Genomic DNA, 24,621 nt, shown 5'->3' on the forward strand with positions numbered 1-24,621 from the left:
GCTTTTCCACATCAAAGAAGAATTAGTTTGGCACTGCTATAGAGCACTGTGAGACACAATACTCTACAGCAGTGTCCGCTGTGGCAATATGATAGGCTTGCTGTTGTCGGGTTTTTGGAGCATCGGCTACTAAGACCATATTGCTCCGTGTATAATCTGTAAATTGGGTATGTTTTGTGATCGATTTTCTGTTTGCTAGACGAAAAACCCGAGTTTCCAGAAGAAAAACCATACTACCCTCGCCTGAGACCGCCTAACCCAGCCACGTTGTTAAAAAAATTCCTTACTTAACCGAAGGGACTCGAACTTGGATCTTTTTCACTCGGTGTGGAGTGATGGCGGTTCTACCAACTGTGCTAATCACGAGGGTGGTAGATTCGCCACTAATCGTATCATAGATTTGGAGAGTTCTGAGAATTTGTTCAATTGTCCGTCGAAAACTGGAGGAACTCTTAAAAGTCTCTTCAATAGAGACACGTTATTTGGTCTCAAACAGAGGGAGTTTTCTCTTGAGTTTTTCCCTGAGTTTTTCGGCTTGCACAAAATACAAATTTGTTCACGAAAACAAAATTCTCACCCTCACTCATTGTCTCTCATTCTCACCCACTATGTTTCCAAAAAAGAGCGAACCTTGTTTCTTAGGATTTCAAATGTTCCATTCTCCATAACTCATTCTTTGATGAGTTATGGAGACATACGAAAAGTCGTGAACCTACAATTCCTCCTCCCCCTTCCATCAGACGTGCTCTGTATATCTAATGAAAATGTCATATCACGATTGTATAGCTGCAGATCTCCTAAGCCTACTCACACACCACAGCTGACCCCACGTTTTTAATTCACCTCCTGGTAGAGAGGATTTCAATTTCTCACGAAGAAAACTATTTGTCACGCTCGGCACGCCACCGTTATAACATCTATTGGACAGTCAGTCTGATTACGTCTGTAGCATTTTGCAGTCTTAAGGGGATGGAAAGATCACGGAGGGATGAACATTTAATTCCTCCATATGACAAGGAAGTTCCTTTCTTATGAGGGAACCACTGAAATAGGAAGATGACCGCACAGAGTGTATACCATCTTTATTATCGCGATGTCTGAAAATGAATTCCCTTCCTTATTCTGACCACATCGTAAGATCACACCCTGTAGACGTAGTGCGCATGAGTGCACACGTGACGTATGTTCCAACGTCAGACGACTTACTCTTCGCATCTGAGAACTGGGTCACCATGCTGAGCTACAATACGACCCCAGGTCGACCGATAGCCTGAAGCTTTAAAACCACCCCAGTAAGACTGAAATCACTCCTTCGACATAATAAAACAGTCAACTATGTTACTAGCAATTACTAGGAGGAAAAATGAAACCTATTTTTAATGGAGAGAGCAAAAAATACGGCAAAAGGAGGAAATGTTAGCCTTGGCAACGTTTCGGGATAAAAAACGTCTTGCTTAAGAAGACGTACTGTCCAGGAGGATAATATGGTTGCAAAAACGAATGTGGAAATTATTCTAAGTTCAAAGTCAAATAAGCAGAACGCTCATAATTTTGTTGATGAAATAAATAAGGTTTTCACTTTGTGAGTTGGTGCCATTTTCAACCTCCAATCCAGACAGGATGTGGAAATGTCTGACCTTAATATGTTCTTGTTTCAGTTTCTGCTTTGCTGTTCTTAATTAGTCGGGCTGTTCCAGGATTCGGTATATGTATATAATTATGGAAATGGGAAAGAGAAAATAAAACTGATTCTTCGTGCCAATCTAACTATCTTTATGCGCTTAGTTGAGTACTGGCTTTTCAATAATTAGCTTCTGCTGGTTTGTCTACACTTGTTCTGACTGAGTGCGTATTGTGACGAAGTAGTTCGTTAGCCTTAAGAATTAGTCAGCACGTGCAAGCAGCACGCACTCGTCCCACTTTTCGTTATTATACCGTGTATTCTGTTCCACGTTTCAGATGATTTTCCGCTATTGCTTGGTTTCTCAAACAAGAATAAAATGAATCATAGGATGAAACAGGACTACTGTATTGGACCTTAGCTGGTAGTGACTCTTGCTCCATGAGGAAAAGGCCAGAGTTCGAAATCCTTCAGTGATGAGAGGAACCTTGTCCAAGATCTTATTTTACAGTTGACACCCAAAGTACATCGAGGCTTGAATTGCTTTTGTCAACAGCGAGCGTTATAAGGATCTGTCTGTTTTTATGAAGAAGACAGCAACTATAGGCAGGACTGTGCAATGGTATTTCAGGGGGGGAGGGGAGAAATACCATAACTGGCAGCCTTTTTTCATGGTCGGGGCATGGGTGTGTCTTAAAAGCTTTAGAAATTAATTGACTTATATACTGGATTTTGCAAGCTTTCAAAAAAATTAAAGAAAAAAGAAATAGAAATTCTAGATTCAGCGAACTAATATTGAACATGTTTTAGTTGGACTAGAAAATCTGTACATTATACTTTTCAGGGAATACATACGAAGGAAGTTTGTTCCAAAGAATAAAGTAGAAGGAATAAGTTAGGCAGAGAAAAGGTTAGTTTTGTGAGTTTGGGGTTCGGCAGTGAATGGATTTTGACAGTAGTTCAGAAACGTGTTCAGACTCTCTTGCAAGACACAGGTGGAATTACAAACTAATTCAGAATAGTGGCTACGGAAATAGATTGTGTGATGGGGAGAATATGAACTTTGTAAGGGAGATTGATAATTACGCCCTCGTGGGTAGCACAGTTGGTAGGATCGCCGACCTCCTCGCATCAGTTCGAGTACCGTCGATGATGGAAGGAAGTTTTATGGGCCTTTTCCACAATGGCTGAGTTTGTCGATATCAGGCGAAGATAGGATGGTTTTTCATCCCGGAAACTCGAGTTTTTCTTCAAGCCAACAGAAAATCGACCTCAGAGCAATTTATAGACAGTATACATGAAGCAATATGGCCTTAGTCGCTGATGCTACTAAAACAACAACATTGATCATTACTGATTACTCTTTTTTAGATGGAGTCTAGGAGCTTGACATCGGTTTTGAAAGCACAATCCTAGATCAATATACCAGTGTAGGGCGGATTTGTAATTTATACAGTCAGTAGCTGTTTAAAAGAAAAGTAACGCTGAGAGCTGAAGAGGAAATCAAATTTCTTCGATGCACAGGTAGCATCATTCGTGATCTGCTTATGCGTATCTCAAATCTTGCTTGCCAAGCAAGGCCAGAGCTCAAGGTTATCCTAAGTAAAAATAAATAATTTTGTCTGTAAATCTGAATGTTGTTGATAAACACGGAAACAGCGGACTATTATTGTTTTGACCTCGAGAAATAAGACATGATTAGATTTTAGGAATGAATTTAGACAGACTGAGTTCTTCGTGGGTTGCAAAGTTAGTATAATCACCGTCCTCCCTACACCTGGTGAAAAAGACCCATGTTCGAATCCCGTCAATGATGGGGAAGGATTTTTACGGGATTTGTTCACTCCGAAGCCGAGGTAGTCTGTCTCAGGTGAGGATATCAAAAGTTTTCTTCTTCAGCGATACTCTAATAGTTCGTTCAACAAAACAGGCAAACCGACCAGAGAACACACACAATTTACAGCTATAATATGATGAGATTGTTCTTGGGTAAGCCACCTATGACAATTTTTTTTCTCCCACTGGAGATCAGCATTTTAAGAAACTGGTGGTGGACTTTCTAGGAATAAGTATCTCATTAATAAAGATAAATGATACAAGGAGGAGGACTTTTTTGTAGTTGAAGTCTGAGTAGAGATAGACTTATCGAACTGGAAAGTGGGATGTTGTGCAGTATCATTAGCAAGACTGGATTTCCGGTTAATGGAATGTGGTTTAATGCACATGAGGAAAAGAACTGATTACCTTATTCGATTGTTCCGAACTATCCAGCTTGTGATACACAAGCTCAATAGTTCGGAACTGTGATATTCCAGATACTGAGAGAGTTCCTTGTTACTGCATATAACACACAGCCATAGTAGTAGAAACAAAATATGTACACATATTATAAAAAGGAATATTTATAACCATTTTAAACATTATATGCACGTTTTTATTTATTTATTATTTTTTTAAATATACATAATCACAACAAAAAGAATAATTAGTCGATTGTCCTTAGTAACAATTCACTGATTACTCGATAGTTCATTTCAGTCAATAGTGCCAATTTGGCTACGGAAGCGCCCTCTCACTCATTCCTTATCATTCCATATAATGTTGTTTTTTTTTTATTTTATTATTACTCTGGAAATAAACTTATGTTTACAACTGAATAAATAATAAAAATAAATAAAATTTATGATTTGAAGTTTTACTATATTAAAATTACAAAGTAATTGTGATTTAGTAAAATTTAATTTAACTAATTTAGTAAAATTAATTAGCTTAAAATTACTGTATTCTCACTCGCAGACGATAGGTCGTTTGGAATGCTGAATCAAAGCAATTAGGACTCAAAATTTCCAATTTTACTTTTATAATTTTTTGGATGACTGTAGAGGCTAAATTTTGCTGGTATTATTAGAATTCACTTACTCAGTTATTTACTTTTTTTATGAAGATGTTTCAAACAAGTTACTTATACGTATCTAATTATGGAATACATTTTGACCAGTCTGAAGATTGGCTATGCCCTGCATGTGATGCGAATCCAGGCTAGAAACCAACAGGAAGTTAGTGATACCGAAATATGTTCATGTGCTGACCTCGCTAGCAGGCTGTTCATGTTCCGCTATCATCTGCTAACGACACGGTTTACCAGAAGCCGACCTTACAGTAGCGAAAGGGGCGTTAATATGTTCACAAAGGGTCATTTACCACACTGTCTTCAGCCAGGCTTACATGACGGAATGCAAAACTCTATGAAGTTTTTTCCCTCTTCACCAACAGTGCGTTTGATCATCGAACTATTTCTATAAAATCAAGGTGTAAAACCAGTCAAGTGGAGAGACGACCTCTAACCCGAAAATAACTGTATTATCAATGGCGTGGAACAAGATCAACTCATACGTAACAGGTTGTCTTTGCTAAATGGAGAGGTAAATAAACTTAGTAAAATATTACTAATCCTTAAAATACTTAGTTAAAAAAACTATGATCAGAGGGTCGGTGATAACCAAACAGTTAGATTTATATAATGTTGTTCGTTGGGTTATCCAGCGGTTTGTTTTACAATAATATAATTGTATTATATTGGGAGTTTAGTTTTCTGGGGAACCTTTTTATAATCAATTACACACACAAATTATACTCAACGAAAAGTCTGCGCGGGAGCACAACTCAATAACCTCAGGGCTTCTTTTCACTCCGTGGCTGAGTTAGTCGGCTCAGGCGTAGATAGCAAGGTTCCCACCCCCGGAAATTATGGTGTTTCACCCAGAAAAACAGGAAAATCGACTAGAGAACACAGGCAATTCACAATCATAACACTTGGGTAGTTGGATTAATATTACGACTGACCCTGGCGTGACTTTTTTTTTTTTTTTTTTCAACCAAAATATTAGAAACCCTACCGATTTACATTGCCAAGGTACAAAAGAAATATTTACAAAGAAGATAATCATACGATATGGTCACATGTCAATCTATAACGCCTTAAATACCTCAGCATAGAGGTGTTAGAGGTATCCAATGCCACACTCTCAAGAATTCTTATTTGGAAGTCATAAGTGATTTCTAAAGAAGAGTTTTTGATCTTAGACAATTTCTACCGCGTGATTTTGTTCATGAACCAAGATCTCTAATAATTTTAAAATGTAACTTTCTGTCTAAATTTTTTATGCCATTAATGTATTGACTGTTGTCAATATCGATAATAAACGCTTAGCTGCGTTATATATTATTATTATTACTAGCCATATGGTGCAAATTCTGAGTTACACTGAGAGAGAGAGAGAGAGAGAGAGAGAGAGAGAGAGAATTAGAAGGGAATCTCAAGAAAGAGAAGAATAATGATATCTAGCTCAGGACCCTGGGTGTGCCAAGCCCATACTCACCAGATGTGAGACCCTGGGGTGATATATGCACTGGTCTGAAATCTTTGTCCTTTCCAGTGACAGATTTGGGCCAGTGCTCACTTTAAAATGTCACGAATCGACACCTTTTTTAATCAAATGACATCATCAAGATGACGAATCCTTTATTCATTAAAAACTTAAGGCACCAATTTTACAACTGTCCCGGATGTCACTGGGCCCCTCCTCAGGCTGTCTCTGTTAACAGTTTAATGTCGAATCTAATAAGGGTCTAGTAAGACCCGAAAGAGCTGCAATACGCCTTGAGTTTTTATTGAATAAATAACTTGCCCTGTTGTGTTATTGTTCGACTGAAAAACGATATTAATTATTTTTTAGTCGATTCCCGAATAATAATTTCGTTTCTAAAGTGAGAAAAAAGTCCAAGCCTGTTGCTGGATATAAAATAACTTCTTCAAGACAGCAACATATAAAAATACAACACAGCGAAATCTGTCATTGACGAAAGACAAGAATTTTCATGAACTTTTTTCACAAGGGCTGAGTTAGTCGGTCTCAGGAGAAGGCTGATGGGTTTTTTATTTTAGAAAATCTGTATTTTCGTCCAACAAACACTAAACTGACCGAAGAATACATTCAATTACAGACGTCGTATACGACACTTCGTAGCCTAAATTGCTTTGGTGCATATAAGACACACAACCACCCTGAAGCATTTTTTTTATCAAACTGTTTCAACACCTGCATTAAAATACAGCTCCATTCCTTTACTTATTCATAATATTATTCAGAATACTTTTGTTGGTGTACGATTCTAGGATCCTCCACTAACTAAAACCAACCTCGCGGATAGCACCGTTGGTAGGATCACCGTCTTCCTGCACCGCGTGGAAAAGACCTGAGTTCGAATCCCGTCGACGACAGAGGAATTTTTATGGGCCTTTTTAACAACGTGGCTGAGTTAGTCGGTCTCAAGCGAGGATAGCATGATTTTTTTCCCACGGAAACTCGGATTTTTCTTCCAGCAAACAGAAAATCGACGCGTGAGACCGAGTAATTCAGCTACGCTGTGAAAACTATAATTGCGCTACTGCGAGGACACAATACTATATATTTTTTAAATTTTAATAATAATTTATTATTAAAATTTAATAAATAATAAATAATAAATAAAAAAAATTAATAATGATTTGATGCGATTGGACCGAGGAGGATTGGAAACGAGTATTGTAGTCTTATGAATCCCTATTTACTCTCTTTTATGTAGACGGCAAGCTAGAGTGTGGAGACAACTGTATGAGGCAAATAGGTCCATCACATGTTAGCCTTAATACGAGGGTAGAATAACTGTGTATTATTATTATCATGTCTACGGTGGCACCTAGACTTCCGTCTATCTCCACCTGAAAAGTTGAATTTACGCGGAACTTCTGCAAGACGGGCCTGTATGGAAGAGGCTCTGCGCCACCGGGAAGCAGCCGGTACCCGGACATTCCCCTCTGATGGCCGTCCCCAGGCACATAGAACCGGGCCTGAGTCCACCATTCTGACAGTGCCTCATGCACTGAAGTCCTGCACCCACTGGAAGTAGTGCTACACCGGTGGGTGCCAGCGATCCAGTCCCTAGGCTACCCAAACCCGGGAGCCAGCAAATAAAAAAAATAATAAATAAAATAAAATAATAAATAAAATAAAATAATAATAAACTAAAATAAGAAAAAAAATAAATAAATAAACAACAATATATATATATATATATATATATATATATATAATAAATAAAAAATAATAAAATAAAATAAAATAAATAAATTAATTAATAATAAAATGAAATATGTAAAAAAATAGACACGGGGGGAACAATCCAACAAACCCATGTCCTACATGGGGTTGTTGGATTGTTCACGCAAAAAAAAAAATAATAAATAAATAAATAATAATAATAATAAATTAAAGATTAAAAAAATAATAATAATAAATTAAAGATTAAAAAAATAATAATAAAAATTCGGACGCTGGGAGAACTATCCAACAACCCCTTGTCCAAACAAACAAACAAATAAAAATAAAAAACAAATAAAAAAAGAAAAGAAAAAAAATACAACACAACATACAGTGAGTAACAAGTAACCTTAATAAATAACCCTAATATGTGAGTATTAATCTAATCCAACGTCTTCTCCGTTGGAAAACAGTGAACAGAATAACTGTGTAGCACAGCATTGACTTAAAATTACATTAGATACAGTTCGGCCACCAGTTCAATGAATGAATCAATTTCAAACTGTTTTTCACTGATGCGGAACTCCTACAGAACACTGAGGTTCATTTTCTAGTATTCATATATATATATATATATATATATATATATATATATATATACACACTGTGCAGCCACTTTATTAGATACACCTACCTAGTAGCATGTTGAGCCTCCTTTAGCCTTCAAAACAGCCTGAATTCGTCTAGGCATGGATTGAACAAGATGCTGAAAACGTTGTGCAGGAATGGAGTATCATACAGACATGAGTGTGTCACGCAGTTCCTTGAGATTCGAAGTAGGTGTAAGCCTGCAGCGAACAGCTCTTTCCAGCTCATCCCAAAGATGTTCAATAGGATTGAGATCCGCAGACTGAGCGGGCCATTGCAGCAAAGAAAAGTCATTGTCATGTTCCTGGAACCATTCCATAGTGATTCGGGCTTTGCGCACCGTCGCATTATCCTGCTGGTTGTTGTTGTTGTTATTTTGGTTTTTAGGAGCATTAGCAACTAAGGCCATATTGCTCCGGGGATATGCGGTGGTCATTCCCTAACCTTTCCACATCCTCCGTATTTGGTGGTCACGGGCTTGAACCCCGGTATAATCAAGAAGCGTGTGCTACGCACTGCTGCTCCTGCCCACCTGGCTACGGAGGCGCCTTATCCTGCTGGAAGTAACCATCTGACTGAGGATAAACTGTCAACATGAACGGATGCACTTGGTCAGCAACGATGTTTAGATACGATGTGGCATTCAGACGTGAATCTATGGGTATCAATGGACCCAACGTGTGCCAAGAATATATTCCCCACATCATAACACTGCCCCCACCACCACCACCTTGCTCAGTAGTCGTCAGACATGACGGGTACATGGATTCATGTTGTTTTCGCCTAATTCTCAGCCTTCCATCAACATGATGCATCAGGAACTTCGACTCGTCAGACCAAGCAACTGTTTTCCAATCCTCGATAGTCCAGTGCTGGTGTTGCTCTGCCCACAGGAGGCGTGCTCTCTTGTTCTTCATTGATAACAAAGGTACGCGATGTGGCCGTCGGCTATTGTAGCCCATTCGCGAACAAAGTGCGACTAGTGGTCCGTTGCGATATTTTGTTCTGCGCACCAAGGTTGTATTCTGATGTGATGTGCGACATTGTGGCCCGTCTGTGTGCTTGCACAATTCTAGCCATCCTCCTCTGACCTCTCTCATCAACTCGAAGTGGCCAGATGCGGACTAGCATACTACATATCAAAAGGAATCTCTGTGACCTACTCGGGCTTTACGATTGAACCCACAAACAATATAAAAATGGAAAAGGCTCAGCTCTTGGCACACTTAAAACAGGAATGGCAAAACAGGTGGACAGACTCAACCAAAGGGGAGGTGACACGACGCTTCATACCTGATGTAGACAGGTTTTACCCGAAACTACCTGTATGGTTCCACCCAGGCCTATATGCCACCTACTTATTGACGGGTCACGGCCCCTTCAACGAGAAACTAACATCTCTGGGCCTCCTTCAAGACCCCAACTGTTCATGTGGCGAACCGAAAAGCTGGACCCACCTCATGCACGAATGTACAAACTACGAGGACCTACGTGGAAATCTAATAATAAGATTGACCTACGTGCCGCGAGGCCAGGAGCATCATCTCTTGGACACAAGCGAAGAATATAAGAACCTCACCAGATTTGCACAGGAACTCTTTGCCAGAAGAAGAACCTGTTCTGCGATCAGGAACTAAGGGCACATATATGGCACATGTATGCCTTGTATCAGACATTAAACTTCGACAAAACCGGACTATGAGCAAATACACCAGCATTGAAACCTAAATTGTCTGACCCTACCAACCTACTTGAAGAGTACGCACACCACAGAAACGATGGGCTCACTGGATGGAAAAGGCACTGGAGCGCTCTCCCTGATGATGGAAACAGGATCAACGGACCAGACCCATCCGGGATGAAAAAGAGACACTACCCTGGTCGGGTATATAACCCATAAACGTGTCTGACCTCAACCTATCTGGATGGACACATAGCCCATGAATGACATCGGGGCACTGGTTCCCACTGCTTCGTTGGACCCATATATTTTTCCCCACCTTGAACAGCAGATTTGCTGCCAGTGCGCCAATTGGCGACCGAGCTGGGCACTCTTTCCTGGCTTTCTTTCCACTCCACTTCCCTGGCAGGGGGGGGAAGGTGCTTGCCCTCTTGTCTCCTCCCTTCCTCGCCACCCCATTTTTCCTCCTGGTGGGGCATGGGCATGCTCCACTGACACCTATTGGGGTCGCCTTCCCTATTGACTCCATATTTCTGTCTCTCCCCCCCAGTCTTTAGTCTCCCTCCCCTACTCTATCTGTACACAAGCGATTGCCCTACACGTCCAAATTACTGTTTGCCAATAGTTTCGGCCTTTCAAATCCTAGCGCTCTTACAATCCGCCCCCCCCCCACGCGAAAGGTCAAAAAAAAAAAAGAATTTTTTTTTTTGATAAATAAAAAAATGTATTTATTATTTATTTTTTTGTTAGGTCCTACCCACTGAAATCTCAGGAAATTAGGTGGCAAGACCTGCCAGAGTAAATAATTATAATGCTGGTATACCTGGCCTGCCTCCACGGGGCTGAGTGTGGGCAACGTTGGGCCTCAGCAGGGGTCCAGCGGCTAAATGGCCAGAAGAACAACGGTACATAACACTATGCATGTACAATATCCACGCACTTTTAAATCTCTGGCCTTTCCAGTGAACTGGCACACCTACAATGAAAGCAACGCGGAGATGGGATGTTTTCTGTTCGTTGCACCATTCTCGATACACCCTTGAAACTGTGGTGCGTGAAAAGTCAGGAGAACTGCCGTTTCAGAGATGCTTTGTCCAGCACGTCTTGCACCTACTACCATGCCACGTTCGAAGTCCGTTAGATCACTCCTTTTCCCCATTCTTGCTGCGGTCTGTATGCTTAACCGATACTAGAAAGTTTGTTCTGCTGCATTTATATCCACAACTGTGGTCATGTGACTTGCAACGTTGTGGGACAAACTATTTGTGTGCACAGCAGGGGTGTACCTAATAAAGTGGGAGCACAGTATATTTTTTTTACCCGGAAAGCGTATGAGAATTTACGAGCTGATTACGACAAGGTTACTTGTCGTAATCAGCTGGTTAACAGGTGAGTTCACCTGTTAACCAGCTCACATACTTCAGTAGTGTGACCTCATTATGGCTGGAAATTATGAGTTTTATGAATGAGCCCCATCGTTCTTCTACTGTCTGAAAAGATTTCGAAATAGGTCTTAATAACAACTTAAACATTATCGCCAAGGTTGTCGAAACATAAAAATAGAAGTACTGTATTTCTATAACTATCTTATTAATCTGCAAAGGGGTTTGGGAAAGTACAGTATAAAGATCATAATTCCATTTACTAGAATAATTCCATAGATCAGATCAATTTCTGGACTAGATAAATTTCTTTATCTAATAAGCTGACTTGAAAAATTTTAGAAAATGTTAGAGTGGCAGCCCACTCTAAATCGCGGCCACATTAATATAACACCTATCTGGAATTTGTTGTATCTTTAAATAATATTATTTACTTTTTTAAAAATTATTTTGATATTTTTTGAAAAATCTATTACATGTAATTGCAGACGATAGTTTTGTTAAGAACGAAAGTGTTCACTTTATACTAGTGCCATCTATCGATAGAAAATATAATTGTTTTCATGTCAAATAACTTTTTAATATGCATTATTATTTTACAAATTAATACAATATTTTTTATTTTCTTCAAATTTAAAAAAAAGGTCCTTTCAATTTTTGTCTAGGTCAGCAGCTCACTTCCTCAAGACACAGACTTTTATCCGTCAGGTAATTTAATCGTTTATCTATTTAATAATCTCTTACCATTAAAAGACGTTCTTCCATCTATTTATTTCTTTCTACTAATTATTTATTAATACTTTGGATGACATTAATTTACTCGTGTGATATTCTTATTTTTAAGTATAATTTATTAAAAATAAATAACTTTGCGGATTGATCTGATAGTAAAAAATAGTTCGCAAGAATTCAGACGATTCCTTCGGTTGTAACCTTGGAGATGCACGTGCTCCTTTACGAAATGCTTTTGAAATGTGGCTTGCCTTGAAAGGTGGTTGTATCATATGGCGACATCTTCCATTACTATTTAGTATATTAAAAATGACACCGTATGATTTAGAAGGAAATAACTGTTCTTACTACCACTACAACAGAACGGTAAATGTGCGTGTTTGATTTAGTTGCATGTTTTAAATTATAGCCACCATTGAGCAAATTTAAGATTTACGTGGTTGAGTAATATATATAATAATATATTGTGTAGAAAATAAGTGATTTACAGAGTTTATTTTACTCCCATACTTTATTCACGAACTATATTACAGAAAGATTGCCTAACTAATAATCTTCTTCTTCTTTAATGCTGCCGAATGGCGTTTGCGACTTCGTTTTGATATTGTTCTCTGTCTAGCGCTGCGTGTAGAATTTGTGCTGTTGTCATGTGAAGCCAGGTGTTGATGTTATCTAGCCATGCCATTTTCGGTCTGCCTGGGCGTTTCTTGCCTTCGATCTTTCCCTCCAGGATGAGTGGTAGTAGGTGATATTTTTGTTGGTTCCTAGCGATGTGACCTAGGTATTTGCATTTCCTGCTGATGATGGTTTTGAGCAGGTCCCGTTCCGTGTGCATGTCCTGCAGGACCTGTGCGTTGGTTATCTTGGCTGTCCACGGAATTTTCAGCATTCTTCGGTAGAGCCACATTTCGAAGGCCTGGAGCTTTTTTGTAGTAGCTGATGTTAGAGTCCAGGTTTCTACACCGTAGAGCAGTATTGGCCAGATGTAGCATTTCAATGTGCGTAATTTGAGCACGATGTTCAAGCTTCTGTCGGTGAGGAGGGTTCTCCATTTGGTGAATGCCTGCCTGGCTTGTTCAATTCTGCTTTTGATTTCGGCCTCATGGTTCAGCTGGTCATCAATGAGCACTCCGAGATACTTGAAGCGGTGTATTTGCTCTAATTTTTCGTTGTTTAGTTTGATCGTGATTTTGCTTGCAGTCCTGCTGACCTTCATCACCTTTGTTTTCTTTTTGTTGATTCGTAGCCCCCATGCTTGGCTTTCTATGTCCACTTCGTTCAAGATGGTCTGTAAATCTTGTTCTGAATCCGCTATTAGTGCTGTGTCATCGGCATATCTTAAGTTATTGATGTAGTGTCCGTTAACTTTTATGCCGATGTTCTTGTCAGCCAGTGTTTTGTCGAAGATCATTTCCGAATAGATGTTAAAAAGAATGGGAGATAATGGACAGCCTTGCCGGACGCCTTTTTTTATTGGAATTGGGTCTGTCAGATCGTTGTCATAGCTAAGCCGGGCTGTTTGATTCCAGTAGAGAGTTGTAATAAAGTTGATATCATTGTTTTCAAGCCCAAGTTTTCTCAGTCGGTCAATTAGGCGGTCGTGGTCTACTGAATCGAAGGCTTTCTCGTAGTCAATAAAACATATATACACGTCTTTTTGATGTTCATAGCACCTTTGTAGCAATATTTGTAAACAGAAAATTGCTTCTCTGGTGCCTAGTCCCCTGCAGAATCCGAACTGTGTGTTTCCTAGTGCACTTTCGCACTTACATCTTATCCTTTGCTGAATCACCTTGAGGAAGACTTTTAGCACCTGGCTCATTAGACTGATCAGCCTGAAGTCTTCGCATTTCCGGCTGGTAGCCTTTTTTGGTAGGGCCACAAAGATGGATTGGAGCCATTCGGATGGAATGTCGTTGTTGTTGTAGATTTGATTGAACCATTTCGTTAGTTGTTGGATGTTGCTGTAGTCTAGTTGTTTCAGCAGTTCCACATGAATCTGATCAGGTCCACAGGCCTTGCCTGGCTTTGTTATTCGGATGGCATGTTCCACTTCAGATGTTAATATGTGGAGATTGTCTTCCTGTGTTTGTTGTTGCGTTTCTGCCGGTTTTCTGTTGGTGCCGAACAGATTGTATATATAGCTCTTCCAGGTGTCGAGTTTGGCTTGTTTGCTTAGTATAGGTTGATTGTTGTCCGTATATAAACTTGGGATAGGAGCCGGTTTGTAGATGTTTCCAGCTTCTTTAAGCTTCTTGTGCAGGTTATAGTTGTCATTTTTCTTGATTAGGTCTTCGATTTCTGCACACTGATCTTCCATCCATTTTTCCTTCGCCTTCCGGATTTCCTGTTTGATCTTTTGTTGTATTTCTTTGTATTTTTCCCGGTTGTTGTTGTTTTTGAATATTCTCCGTTCATCCATTAGGTCTAGTATGTGCTGGGTCATCCACCGTTGTTTCTTTTTCGACGCCTGATGTCCTAGCAGGGTTTCTGCTGTTTCATTGATGCACTGTTTGAGTGAACGCCCGAATGCTTGCACGTCTGTTGTTACTGCTTCGATCGATCGGATTGTAGTGTTGAGATGAAGCTGTACTTGTCGTCTGTTGGCGGTGTTCTTCAGTTTCTCCAGGTCGATTCTTTTTGTTGTGCTTGTGCGTTTGACTGCTCGTAATTTGAGACGTAGTGTTGCTGTTACTGGGTTATGGTCTGATGATATGTCAGCTCCGGGGTAAGTTTTTGCATTGAGGACACTTGACTTATATCTGATGTTGATTAAGATGTAGTCAATTTGATTCCTGACGATATTGTTGTCAGAGTCTTGTGGTGAGGTCCAGGTGTATAGTCGTCGAGGTGGTAGTTTGAACCAAGTGTTGGCAATGCTAAATTTTTCTTCTTGGCAGAACTGGACGAGTCTGTCGCCTCGTTCATTCCGTGTCCCCAAGCCATGTTCTCCGACTATGTTTTGTAGCTTTCCTTGACCGATTTTGGCATTAAAGTCACCGAGGATGACCGTCATGTCGTGCTTCTTCAGCGACTTTAAAGTGTTGCTTAGCTTGTCGTAGAACAATTCAATTTCTTGATCGTCTTGGTCCGCTGTTGGTGCGTAGACCTGGAGCACATTCAGGTTGATCTTGTTGCCTGCTAGCTGTAGTAGTGCGATTCGTTCCGATATTGGGGCAGGGGTGCTTGGCCAGTTGTTTGTGGACAACGAAAGCGACGCCGTACGTCTGCTTGGTGTTCTCTTCTCCTCCGGAACAGAAGACGTGGTGGTCGTTTGATATAAACTTCTTTGTTCCAGGCCATTTGGTTTCACTTAACCCAAGTATGTTGATGTTAATGCGTTCCATTTCTTGTAAAGCATTGGCTAGTTTTCCTGGTTGTAGTAGGCTTCTAACGTTCCATGTAGCTAGTTTCAGAAAATTCTTCGACGCAAGCTCGGAGATTCTTAGCACCCCTGCCCCATTCAAACATAGTCGGAGAACATGGCTTGGGGACACGGAATGAACGAGGCGACAGACTCGTCCAGTTCTGCCAAGAAGAAAAATTTAGCATTGCCAACACTTGGTTCAAACTACCACCTCGACGACTATACACCTGGACCTCACCACAAGACTCTGACAACAATATCGTCAGGAATCAAATTGACTACATCTTAATCAACATCAGATATAAGTCAAGTGTCCTCAATGCAAAAACTTACCCCGGAGCTGACATATCATCAGACCATAACCCAGTAACAGCAACACTACGTCTCAAATTACGAGCAGTCAAACGCACAAGCACAACAAAAAGAATCGACCTGGAGAAACTGAAGAACACCGCCAACAGACGACAAGTACAGCTTCAAGAAATTGAATTGTTCTACGACAAGCTAAGCAACACTTTAAAGTCGCTGAAGAAGCACGACATGACGGTCATCCTCGGTGACTTTAATGCCAAAATAATAATAATAATAATAATAATAATAATAATATGTTGGATTATGAGAGATCGGATTGTCTGCGCATGTGCAAAGTCGCCATTGTTCATTTATATAGAAATCGTGTTTCGAATATGAATGTGGAACACTTAATTACAGAAATAAAGAAATTAGTTAATGAGAAATTAATTAAAGGAGAAAAATTAACTAAAGAAAGAAAGAAATTAATTTAAGAAGAAAAATTAAGTAAAGAGATAAAGATTTTAATTAAAGAACTCTTCCAGCAAATTTTAAAAATAAATAATTATGCATTATAGAATTTATTATTATTATTAATTTTGTTTTTCTGAGGAATTCAAGGATTTATGACTAATTACTTTCGATTATAATCTTTATTTCCGAAATACATTAGAACCTCGTAAATCCGGGACATAGCACGTTTCGGATTTTGAAAATTACTGTTTTTTTTTTTTTTTTTTGTTTTTTTTGTTTTTTTAAGGTTGTGAATATAGTTAAGTATTCAGGGACTATATTAGCTAAAACGTGAAGAGATAAAATAAGAAATACATATAAGAATGAATTTGGGAATATAAAGTCTAAGGGAGAAGATGATTACATCACGTTTACGATGGTTTAGACACATGAAAAGAATGAACGTAGACAGATTACCAAGAAGAATGTTTGAGATGAAAATGGAGAAGGGGCCGAGAGGAAGACCCAGGAAGAGATGGAGAGATCAGATTAGAGAAGATGTGGAATTGAGTGGGAGAGAATGATAGAAGACAAGATCTGGGAAGGCAAAAAAAGATGGAAGGCTTTGACTCACCTGAGTGACCTGACCCAACCTTAGGTTGGAACAGTGATGAAGGTGAAGTGAAGTTAAGTATTCTGGGGTATATTAGATTGTACAATAGCTCTGATCCACATAATCTCCCCAGAAGAATAGTTGCTATTATTCAGCCAAAATAGATTTTTTTTTTTTTTTAAAGTCTGGCCAGCCTATTTTCCCTTTGCCCTTGCACGGTCGAATACCCTGGAAGAAATACTCAAAACATTCTGGATTTATGAGGTTCTATTGTACTTACAGTATATCCGCTTGAATTCGATTTTATTTTATCAGGATAAAATAATAATCATAATAGTAATAAACGCAAGATTTTTTATAGCAACCATATAAAAATGATGTAATAAAATAGTATTGACCACAGTTCTTGCCTACGAATTCTGTTACTCTCAATTTTTTTTTTTAGCTCCAGTTATTTATTTATTTATAATAATAATTTTAATTTTTTATTATTATTTTATTTTATATTAAGATTTGGCAGTTTAAATTCTGTATAATTACGAAAATTGAAATCAATTGCACAGAATAATATAACACTAGGGGCGGGCATTGGTGATTTAAAATGGTAGTGTCAGTATAATAATAATTATTTTGTTTATTATTATTATTATTTTATTTTATTTTTTTTCGTTATAAATTGCTTTTCCACAATATACAGGTGATTCACTACCAGTGCAACAAACTTGCAGGAGGTGTAGGGGGCACAAAGACGAATCGGAATCACATAGCATTGCAGGGTCCGAAATGCCTTCGTCATGCGGTAGAGGACGTTGAACGGGAGATCGCGTGAACAGCGATCCCGCTGGAAGTCAGCATTTGCGAACTGGTTCCCGAGGCAGTAGGATGGACGAGTATTCAAACGTTGAACTGGCCGACATGCACCTCGCATATACTGTCAACAAACCAAATGAGTTCATACCATCTGCAACGCGTCCAATCAGTGGAGCCTGCGGATTATCCACTCCGGAGGACTTTTGCTACTTGGTTTCTTCAACAGAGTGCGGCAGACAGCGCATTTGCTGCGTCCGTATTGTTCACGGATGAGGCAAGTTTCACAAGAGAGGGAACCTTCAATCAACATAACGCCCATTTGTGGGCTTTGGAGAACCCCCATGGTACGCGAACACGTGCAACTCAACGCCGTTTCTCTGTCAATGTTTGGGCCGGCATTGTTGAAGACCACCTCATTGGATCGTACCTTCTGCCCCCCTCGTCTGGGCGGTAGGGCATACTTGATCTTTCTACAGCAAGTCCTGCCCGAACTTATTTTTTTTCTTTTTTTCTTTATTAACAAAGAACAGCAAGCGGCCCCTAGCCAGAAACTGGCAAATCCGCTATGTACATGCATAGATATATATATACAATGATATATATATGATACAATATATAATGATACATACAGTGATATATACATATAATCGTGTTAACTACAATGTTATAGGTGTGATAAACATGTATCATGTTCACAGAGCAAATCGCATCACGTAATTAATCAGAAGTATTACTTGTGTCCCAGGAACCACAAGACAGCAGTCTTTTCCTATCCTAGGAAGAACGAAAACCGCACCCACTGAAGGTAGTGCTATATACCAATGGGTGTTAGCTAATCCTGTATCCACAGCTGCCCAAACTGGGGTACCAGCTAATAAAAAAAAGAAAAAAAAAAAAAAAAAGAGAATAGATGGCAGGCGATATCAGTTTCAAGAGGCTATAGACATTGCAGGTGTTGGGTTGGTTCCTTGTTGTTGATATGTTGATAAACTTGAGAAGTGTTGCTTTCTTTTAGTGAAAACAGCAGAGCAGAACTGTTGTAGAGCTGAGAACGATTGAGAATTTTCAGTCAGCGCCACTTCATTTCCTTCAGAGAAGTTGCTGACAGCAGCTTGTAATGTATTTCTGTCATCGTGGTACAGGTTGCAGCGATACAGAATGTGCGTCCAGGTTTCCTCAGCACCACACAAGCAGAGATTGGTGTCAGACAAGGCAAATTTAAATAGTTTGGAGTTGATGGAGCCGTGCCCAGTAAGTATATACGATGTTGTTAGGCTAGGAGAAAACCATTGGCGGACGCTCTTGTTGAGAGGGAAGGTAACTGCAGGAACAAAAGAGTGGGTGACTTGACCAGTAGTACTGGAATCCCATCGTGATTGCCACACACTGATAAGTTCATTCCAGATCCTCCGTTTCTCGTCTTTGATGTTAGCAGTTAAGTTGCATGAGATGCCGAGAATCTCGCCGGGAACTCCGTGCTTTAGACGATAGCATAGTCCTTTGAAAATTACATGCAGGTCTAGTGGTAAGACTCCAGCAAGGACCTGCAGAGCAGCAGAGGACGCTGTCCTGCAGGCCCGGAGCATGGCAAGCAGCATAATCCGTTGAATGGATATGAGCTTGGAACGGAGTTTAACATTAACGGCTCTATGGAACCAGACTCCCGAAGCATATGTTGTTATTGGTACGAATACTGCTGTATAATATAGTAAGAGAGTCTTCCTGTTTAGTCCCCAGTCCGATTTGGAAATTCGGATAACTGCTGCAGTGAATTTCTTAATCTTCGAGGCGAGGTGATTAATATGAGAGGAGAAGGTTAACCTGTCGTCTAAAATTACGCCAAGATGTTTTAATTCAGGAACAAAAGGGATTTGCTTTCCGTCTATCTTTACATTTGGAGGTCTTCTGTAATCTAACTTGCCTTTAAAAATCATCAGTTTTGTTTTTGTGGCAGATATTCGCAGTTTATGTATACTTGACCACTTGATTAGCTGAGAAAGAGTTATATTGGCTGATTGTTCTAGTTGCAGACGTGATCGACCTGGAATTAGAAGAACCAAATCATCGGCGTAGGCGAAGGCAGAGATATTGTCAGGTTTTTGCGTGAGCCAGCTGTCCAGAACTATGTTCCAGAAGAGGGGCCCCAGAACTGATCCCTGGGGGCATCCTCTTGAGATGGTCCTTGAGAGAGATTGCTGTTTTGAGATTACTTGGATGAGTCTATTTTGGAAGTAGCTTCTAATAACTTGGAATAGTTGCTGAGAGCACTTGGCTTTGGTAAGACGATTGAGAGCGCTCTCCCACCAGAAGGAATCGAAAGCTCCCTCGAAGTCAATGAATATGGCCATTTCATATTTTGCCCTCGAAGCTGATATGTGGTTAACTAAAGAGACCAAGGCGTCTTCACAGGATTTTCCCTTCTTGAAGCCAAATTGGGATGGAGACATTAAGTTTTGGCCTTCAATTAAATCTGCTACTCTGGGTGCTAACAGTCTTTCAAATAGTTTGCCAAGGTTTGCCAAAAGAGAGATGGGTCTGTATGCTTTGGGATCAGATTTATTTTTGTCCGGCTTGTGAATAATTTTGATCAGAGCTACCTTCCAGAGATTTGGAAATATCCCCTCAGTAAGACATTTGTTGTACATAGTTAGAAGTATTTCTGGAAAGATTTCAGCAAATTTGATAATTACAGCATTTTCCACAAGATCTAAACCCGGACATTTATGGATATTTATTTTGCTTAGGGCTAGCTTTAGCTCGGGAAGAGTGAAGAGATCTGTTGCATATGAGGAGTGGTAGGTTGAGTTACTATTCCTGATAGATATTTGTTCTGGAGTTTCTGTGGTGAGATCGTCCAGGGGAAGCAAGCGATCCAGGATGGCGTTAACTGAATCATTCCAGTTAGTGGTTTCTGTGTTGTTGTTCACTACAGTGTTGTACACTTCATGAGAGTGATACTTGTTTTTGCTAATTTTATATAATAGACCCCAGGGATCAGAATTTCCTGTGGAGTGAACTAAGTGTTGCCAGGAGGCAAGTTTTTGTTTAGCAATTGTATTTACGTATTCATTCCGCTGGCCTTTATAGATATTTTTTAGTCTGGTGACTTCTGGTTCAGGCCAGTACCTTCTACGTTGAAAGTCTCTGCGTGCTTTGTGTACTTTTTTGCGCAGAGTGGAAAGTTCAGCTGTCCACCATGGAACTGTAGTATGCTTGCTAATTTTCTTCTTAGCGGAGCGTTCTGTAGCACGAAGTAAGGCAGCCTGTACATAGAATGCATATTCTGAGGAATTGAACTGGTTCAAAGACCGGCGAGTGTCAACGTTAAAATCCTGGTGAATTGAAGACATAAATAAAGGCCATTTGATGGTTTTGATAGAAAATCTTCTGAGATCTTTTGGAGGAGGAGAAGGAGGGGGACCTGTAGAATTTGGAAGGAGAGATACCTTAAAAGTGATTGCTCGGTGGTCACTGTTTGTGTAGTCAGTATGTATGGTCCAATCAGAGATCCTCGACGACATGGCGGACGTTGAAATGGTTAAATCAATGTTTGATTCTCCGTGGACGTTTGAGAAGGTATGCGGTTGGTTGGGTAAGTTGTGCAGATTTAAATTGTAGGTGAATAAAAATTCCTCCAAAATCCTACCTCTGTTGTCCAAGACACTGCTGAACCATAAGAAAGATTTTGCGTTTGAATCAGTTGTAATTATTAAATATGTGGGATTTAAAATAGCAAACACCTGTTCTAGATATCTTTGTGATAAATTAATATCTGCTGATGGTGGACAATATAGTGACAGTAAGTAGAACGAGAAAGTTGATGTAGAGACTAAAATACAGGTGGAATTTTGATTACATAAGCCAGAGATAACAGTGATATCCAGCTTGTTGTTGAATATGACGATGGCAGATTTAGGATTTGTTGCAGAGGACTGGATGATTCTTGTAGTCATGGGATATCCCATAACTTTGGAAGATTGCCCATAAATGTGCTTGGAGACATAAGGTTCCTGAATGCATATTATATCAAATAAATTTTCTGTTGCAATGAGCCTGATCTCATCAGCAACGCATCTAGAGTGTTGTGCATTGATCTGCATGATTGTAAGTTGGAAGGGGCAGTCTGGTTCGCTGCCTAGCTATGCAGAGAGAGGCACACTGTCCGTCCTTGGTCTCGGGATCGCTTGTACCGCTGGCTGTTCATTATGATTGCCAAACGATGGCATTACCAAGAGACCTGCGGGCCACATATCTGTGTTTAGATATCTTTCTATATTGGGACTTTTGATCTTAATCCGGAAAGAGGAATAGGATGGATGCCTGGTATGGACCTTTATGGGGGTACCGGGTATGTTGAGCTGCTTCAGAAGGTTTTCGATTTGTTCTACTGTTGTTTCCGGGCATAGTCGACTTATAAAAATGCTGGTAGGCCTTGCCCTCCTTCCTCTACGCTGCACTGTTTTGATACCCAATGTGTTCGGATTAGAGCCAATAACTGCATCACGATTATGAGCTGCTTGGGTGAAGAAGGTCTTGTCTTGCTTGGAAGTAACGTTACTGTTGATAGGTGTTGATTTCATTCTCCATGCTCTTGGTTCAACTGTCTTCTTAGAACTATTTTCAAACGGCATGTTGTGACCATCAGTTGTATTTGTTGCATTACTGTCCATTGTTGGTCGGAAGTAATGCTGTTGTATGTTTTGCTGCAGATAGCTCGATTTGGGCTGTTTGGAATTTTTGTAGTTCAGTTCTGAACCTCTGACGGCCGCTTTAGTTGGTCTTTTGGTGTTCTGATGCGTTATTTCTTCTTGTGCAGCTGGTAACTGGTGTGTAGTCTGATTCAGTCTGTTTAGCTGAGAGGATCTGTCTCCTCTTAATAAGGAATCTGGAGTTTTTCTTTGTGTGATTTTTTTGATAAATTCTAAATAGTCAGAATTCCTCAGCATTTCTTCGAGAGGACTAGAGACCTCAAAAGCAGGTTTATTATTATTATTATTGATCAGCACCTGAGGTTGCTGCGGTACAGTCTCACTGGGCGCGGAAGAGACAGGATCTGATGTTTGAGTACCCACTTCCCTTTTGAGTATGGCTTCCTTTTCTTTTCTTGAGCTATTCGGGGTTCTTGGGTATGTTTCAAGAGTATCGGCTATTCTGTTAATGCCTTCAAGTATCATCTCAATGCCCTTTGTTTCATGCCCTTCTCTGTGCAATATTAAATCCTCAATTTTCTCGAGACGTTGTACCCAGTTTTCTAATTTTTTCCCATTGGCCGATATATATTTTTTAAAATTATTTATCTCGCTAATACAATTGACATGAAATTCTGAATTTTTTCTTTTTTTATCTCTGTTTTTGCTACCGGGTTCAAAGATCGCAACAGATCGTGGTTTATGGTCTTCTGTGTGGGTTACTGCTCCGGGCGTCCTCGGTTCAGGTATGCCGTCCGAAGAATCAGGGTGTCCAATAATTGTAATATTATCTCGCGTATTCTTTGCTTTTCCAAGTGTTTTCTTCATTGTGGTTTTCCTGTACGGAAATCTGAAAGTGCTGGTCGGGGAGTTATTCCTAGAAACCCTAGAGCTACATTTAGTTGGCTGAACACCGGAGGCACGTATTGGCCTGTCACTTAGACGTTTTAATTGTGCACATTCCTTTCGTGGGCAGGTAGAAGATTTAGATTTCTTCATTGTTAGGCCAAATGGAAATTTCCAGACAATTGTTTACAACCCCTAAGGATACTTGTAGGGTAGATCTATACTTTGGCTTGGGGGGAAAATTCCTAAGGGAATTGATTGGATTATCTCAACTGCAGGGTCTATACTAGCACTTTTAACCTTGGAAGCCTATTGTTCCAGAATTCTGGCAATCAGCAGTAACATTATCGGCCGTCTAATATTAATTTTAAAATTGAAATTGCACTGTACCTGTTACTTGTGGAATTAAGTGGAAAGGATTGACGTATAGCTTACACTTCTCGGATTCCGTAGATGTCAAATATGGATCAGTTTGGTGAAGCTGATACTAGAACATAGTAACTAAACTGGGAGCACACAAACATGCGACCTGACGCTGGCAAGCACTCGACAAAGACTGCCCGAACTTATTGAAGAAGCACATGTTCCTCAGTCGTTGCGTCGCTCAATGTGGTTCCAGCATGATGGGGCTCCCCAACATTACACCAATGACGTCCGCCAACACCTAAACGTTACATTTGGACAGCATTGGATAGGTCATGGTGGTCTGGTTCATTGGCCTGCTAGATCGCCGGACCTATCATGCCTGGACTTCTTCTGCTGGGGTAAAATTAAGACATTGGTGTACGAGACCCGTTGATTCAGTGAAGACCTCGTCGCTGGCATCTCTGTAGCTGCCGGGGAGATTCGAGACACGCCAGGAATCTTCCAGAACGTTAGGGATTCCATGCAGCGGCGCTGTGAAGCCTGTGTAACTGCTTCTGGTCGAACTTTGGAACACCTTCTGTAGCATGGCTTTTTGCCAATGTAAAACTTGTCATTAAAATGATTTCTGTTACACTAACTAGTTGCTGTTTCTGTTCTTTTTCTTTGCTTCTTTGTTCACGCGACCTCCCGCATGACGAAGCATTTCGGACACTGTAATGCTATGTGATTCTGATTCGTCTTTGTGCCCCTACACCTCCTGCAAGTTTGTCGCACTAGTAGTGAATCACCCTGTATATGGAGGTAGGGGATCTGCTTAATCATTGTTGGTTATTAATGGCTTAAAGGTAGCAAATACCATATCGCTCCTGTAATATTAATATTTAAATGACAGAATAGATTAATTCTTTTCAGGAAGTGAAAAATTCGTTGAGATTGGCTTTCCTTGGTTCTATTTAGCTCTCTTTGGTATCCATTGACATATCATTGGCTCTCTCCAATGGCGTGCTACGTTGTCAGAGATTCTTCTCGGTTTAAAATGAATA

At 40.0% G+C, this 24,621-nt stretch overlaps 1 protein-coding gene across 1 annotated transcript in view; it reads left to right on the top strand.

Moving 5' to 3' along the window:
- Positions 1-24,621, top strand: part of LOC150088947 (uncharacterized) — a 66,862-nt gene that overhangs the window by 16,092 nt on the left and 26,149 nt on the right. The window contains exon 2 of the mRNA XM_090370960.1: positions 12,078-12,120. Within this exon, the coding sequence (XP_090227086.1) occupies positions 12,078-12,120 (43 nt within the window). The remainder of the gene's footprint in view (positions 1-12,077; positions 12,121-24,621) is intronic.

This window comes from Mastigoproctus giganteus, chromosome 3 (assembly GCF_048544385.1).
Source record: "Mastigoproctus giganteus isolate SK-2022 chromosome 3, ASM4854438v1, whole genome shotgun sequence".
In the NCBI taxonomy this organism is placed as follows: Eukaryota; Metazoa; Arthropoda; class Arachnida; order Uropygi; family Thelyphonidae; genus Mastigoproctus; species Mastigoproctus giganteus.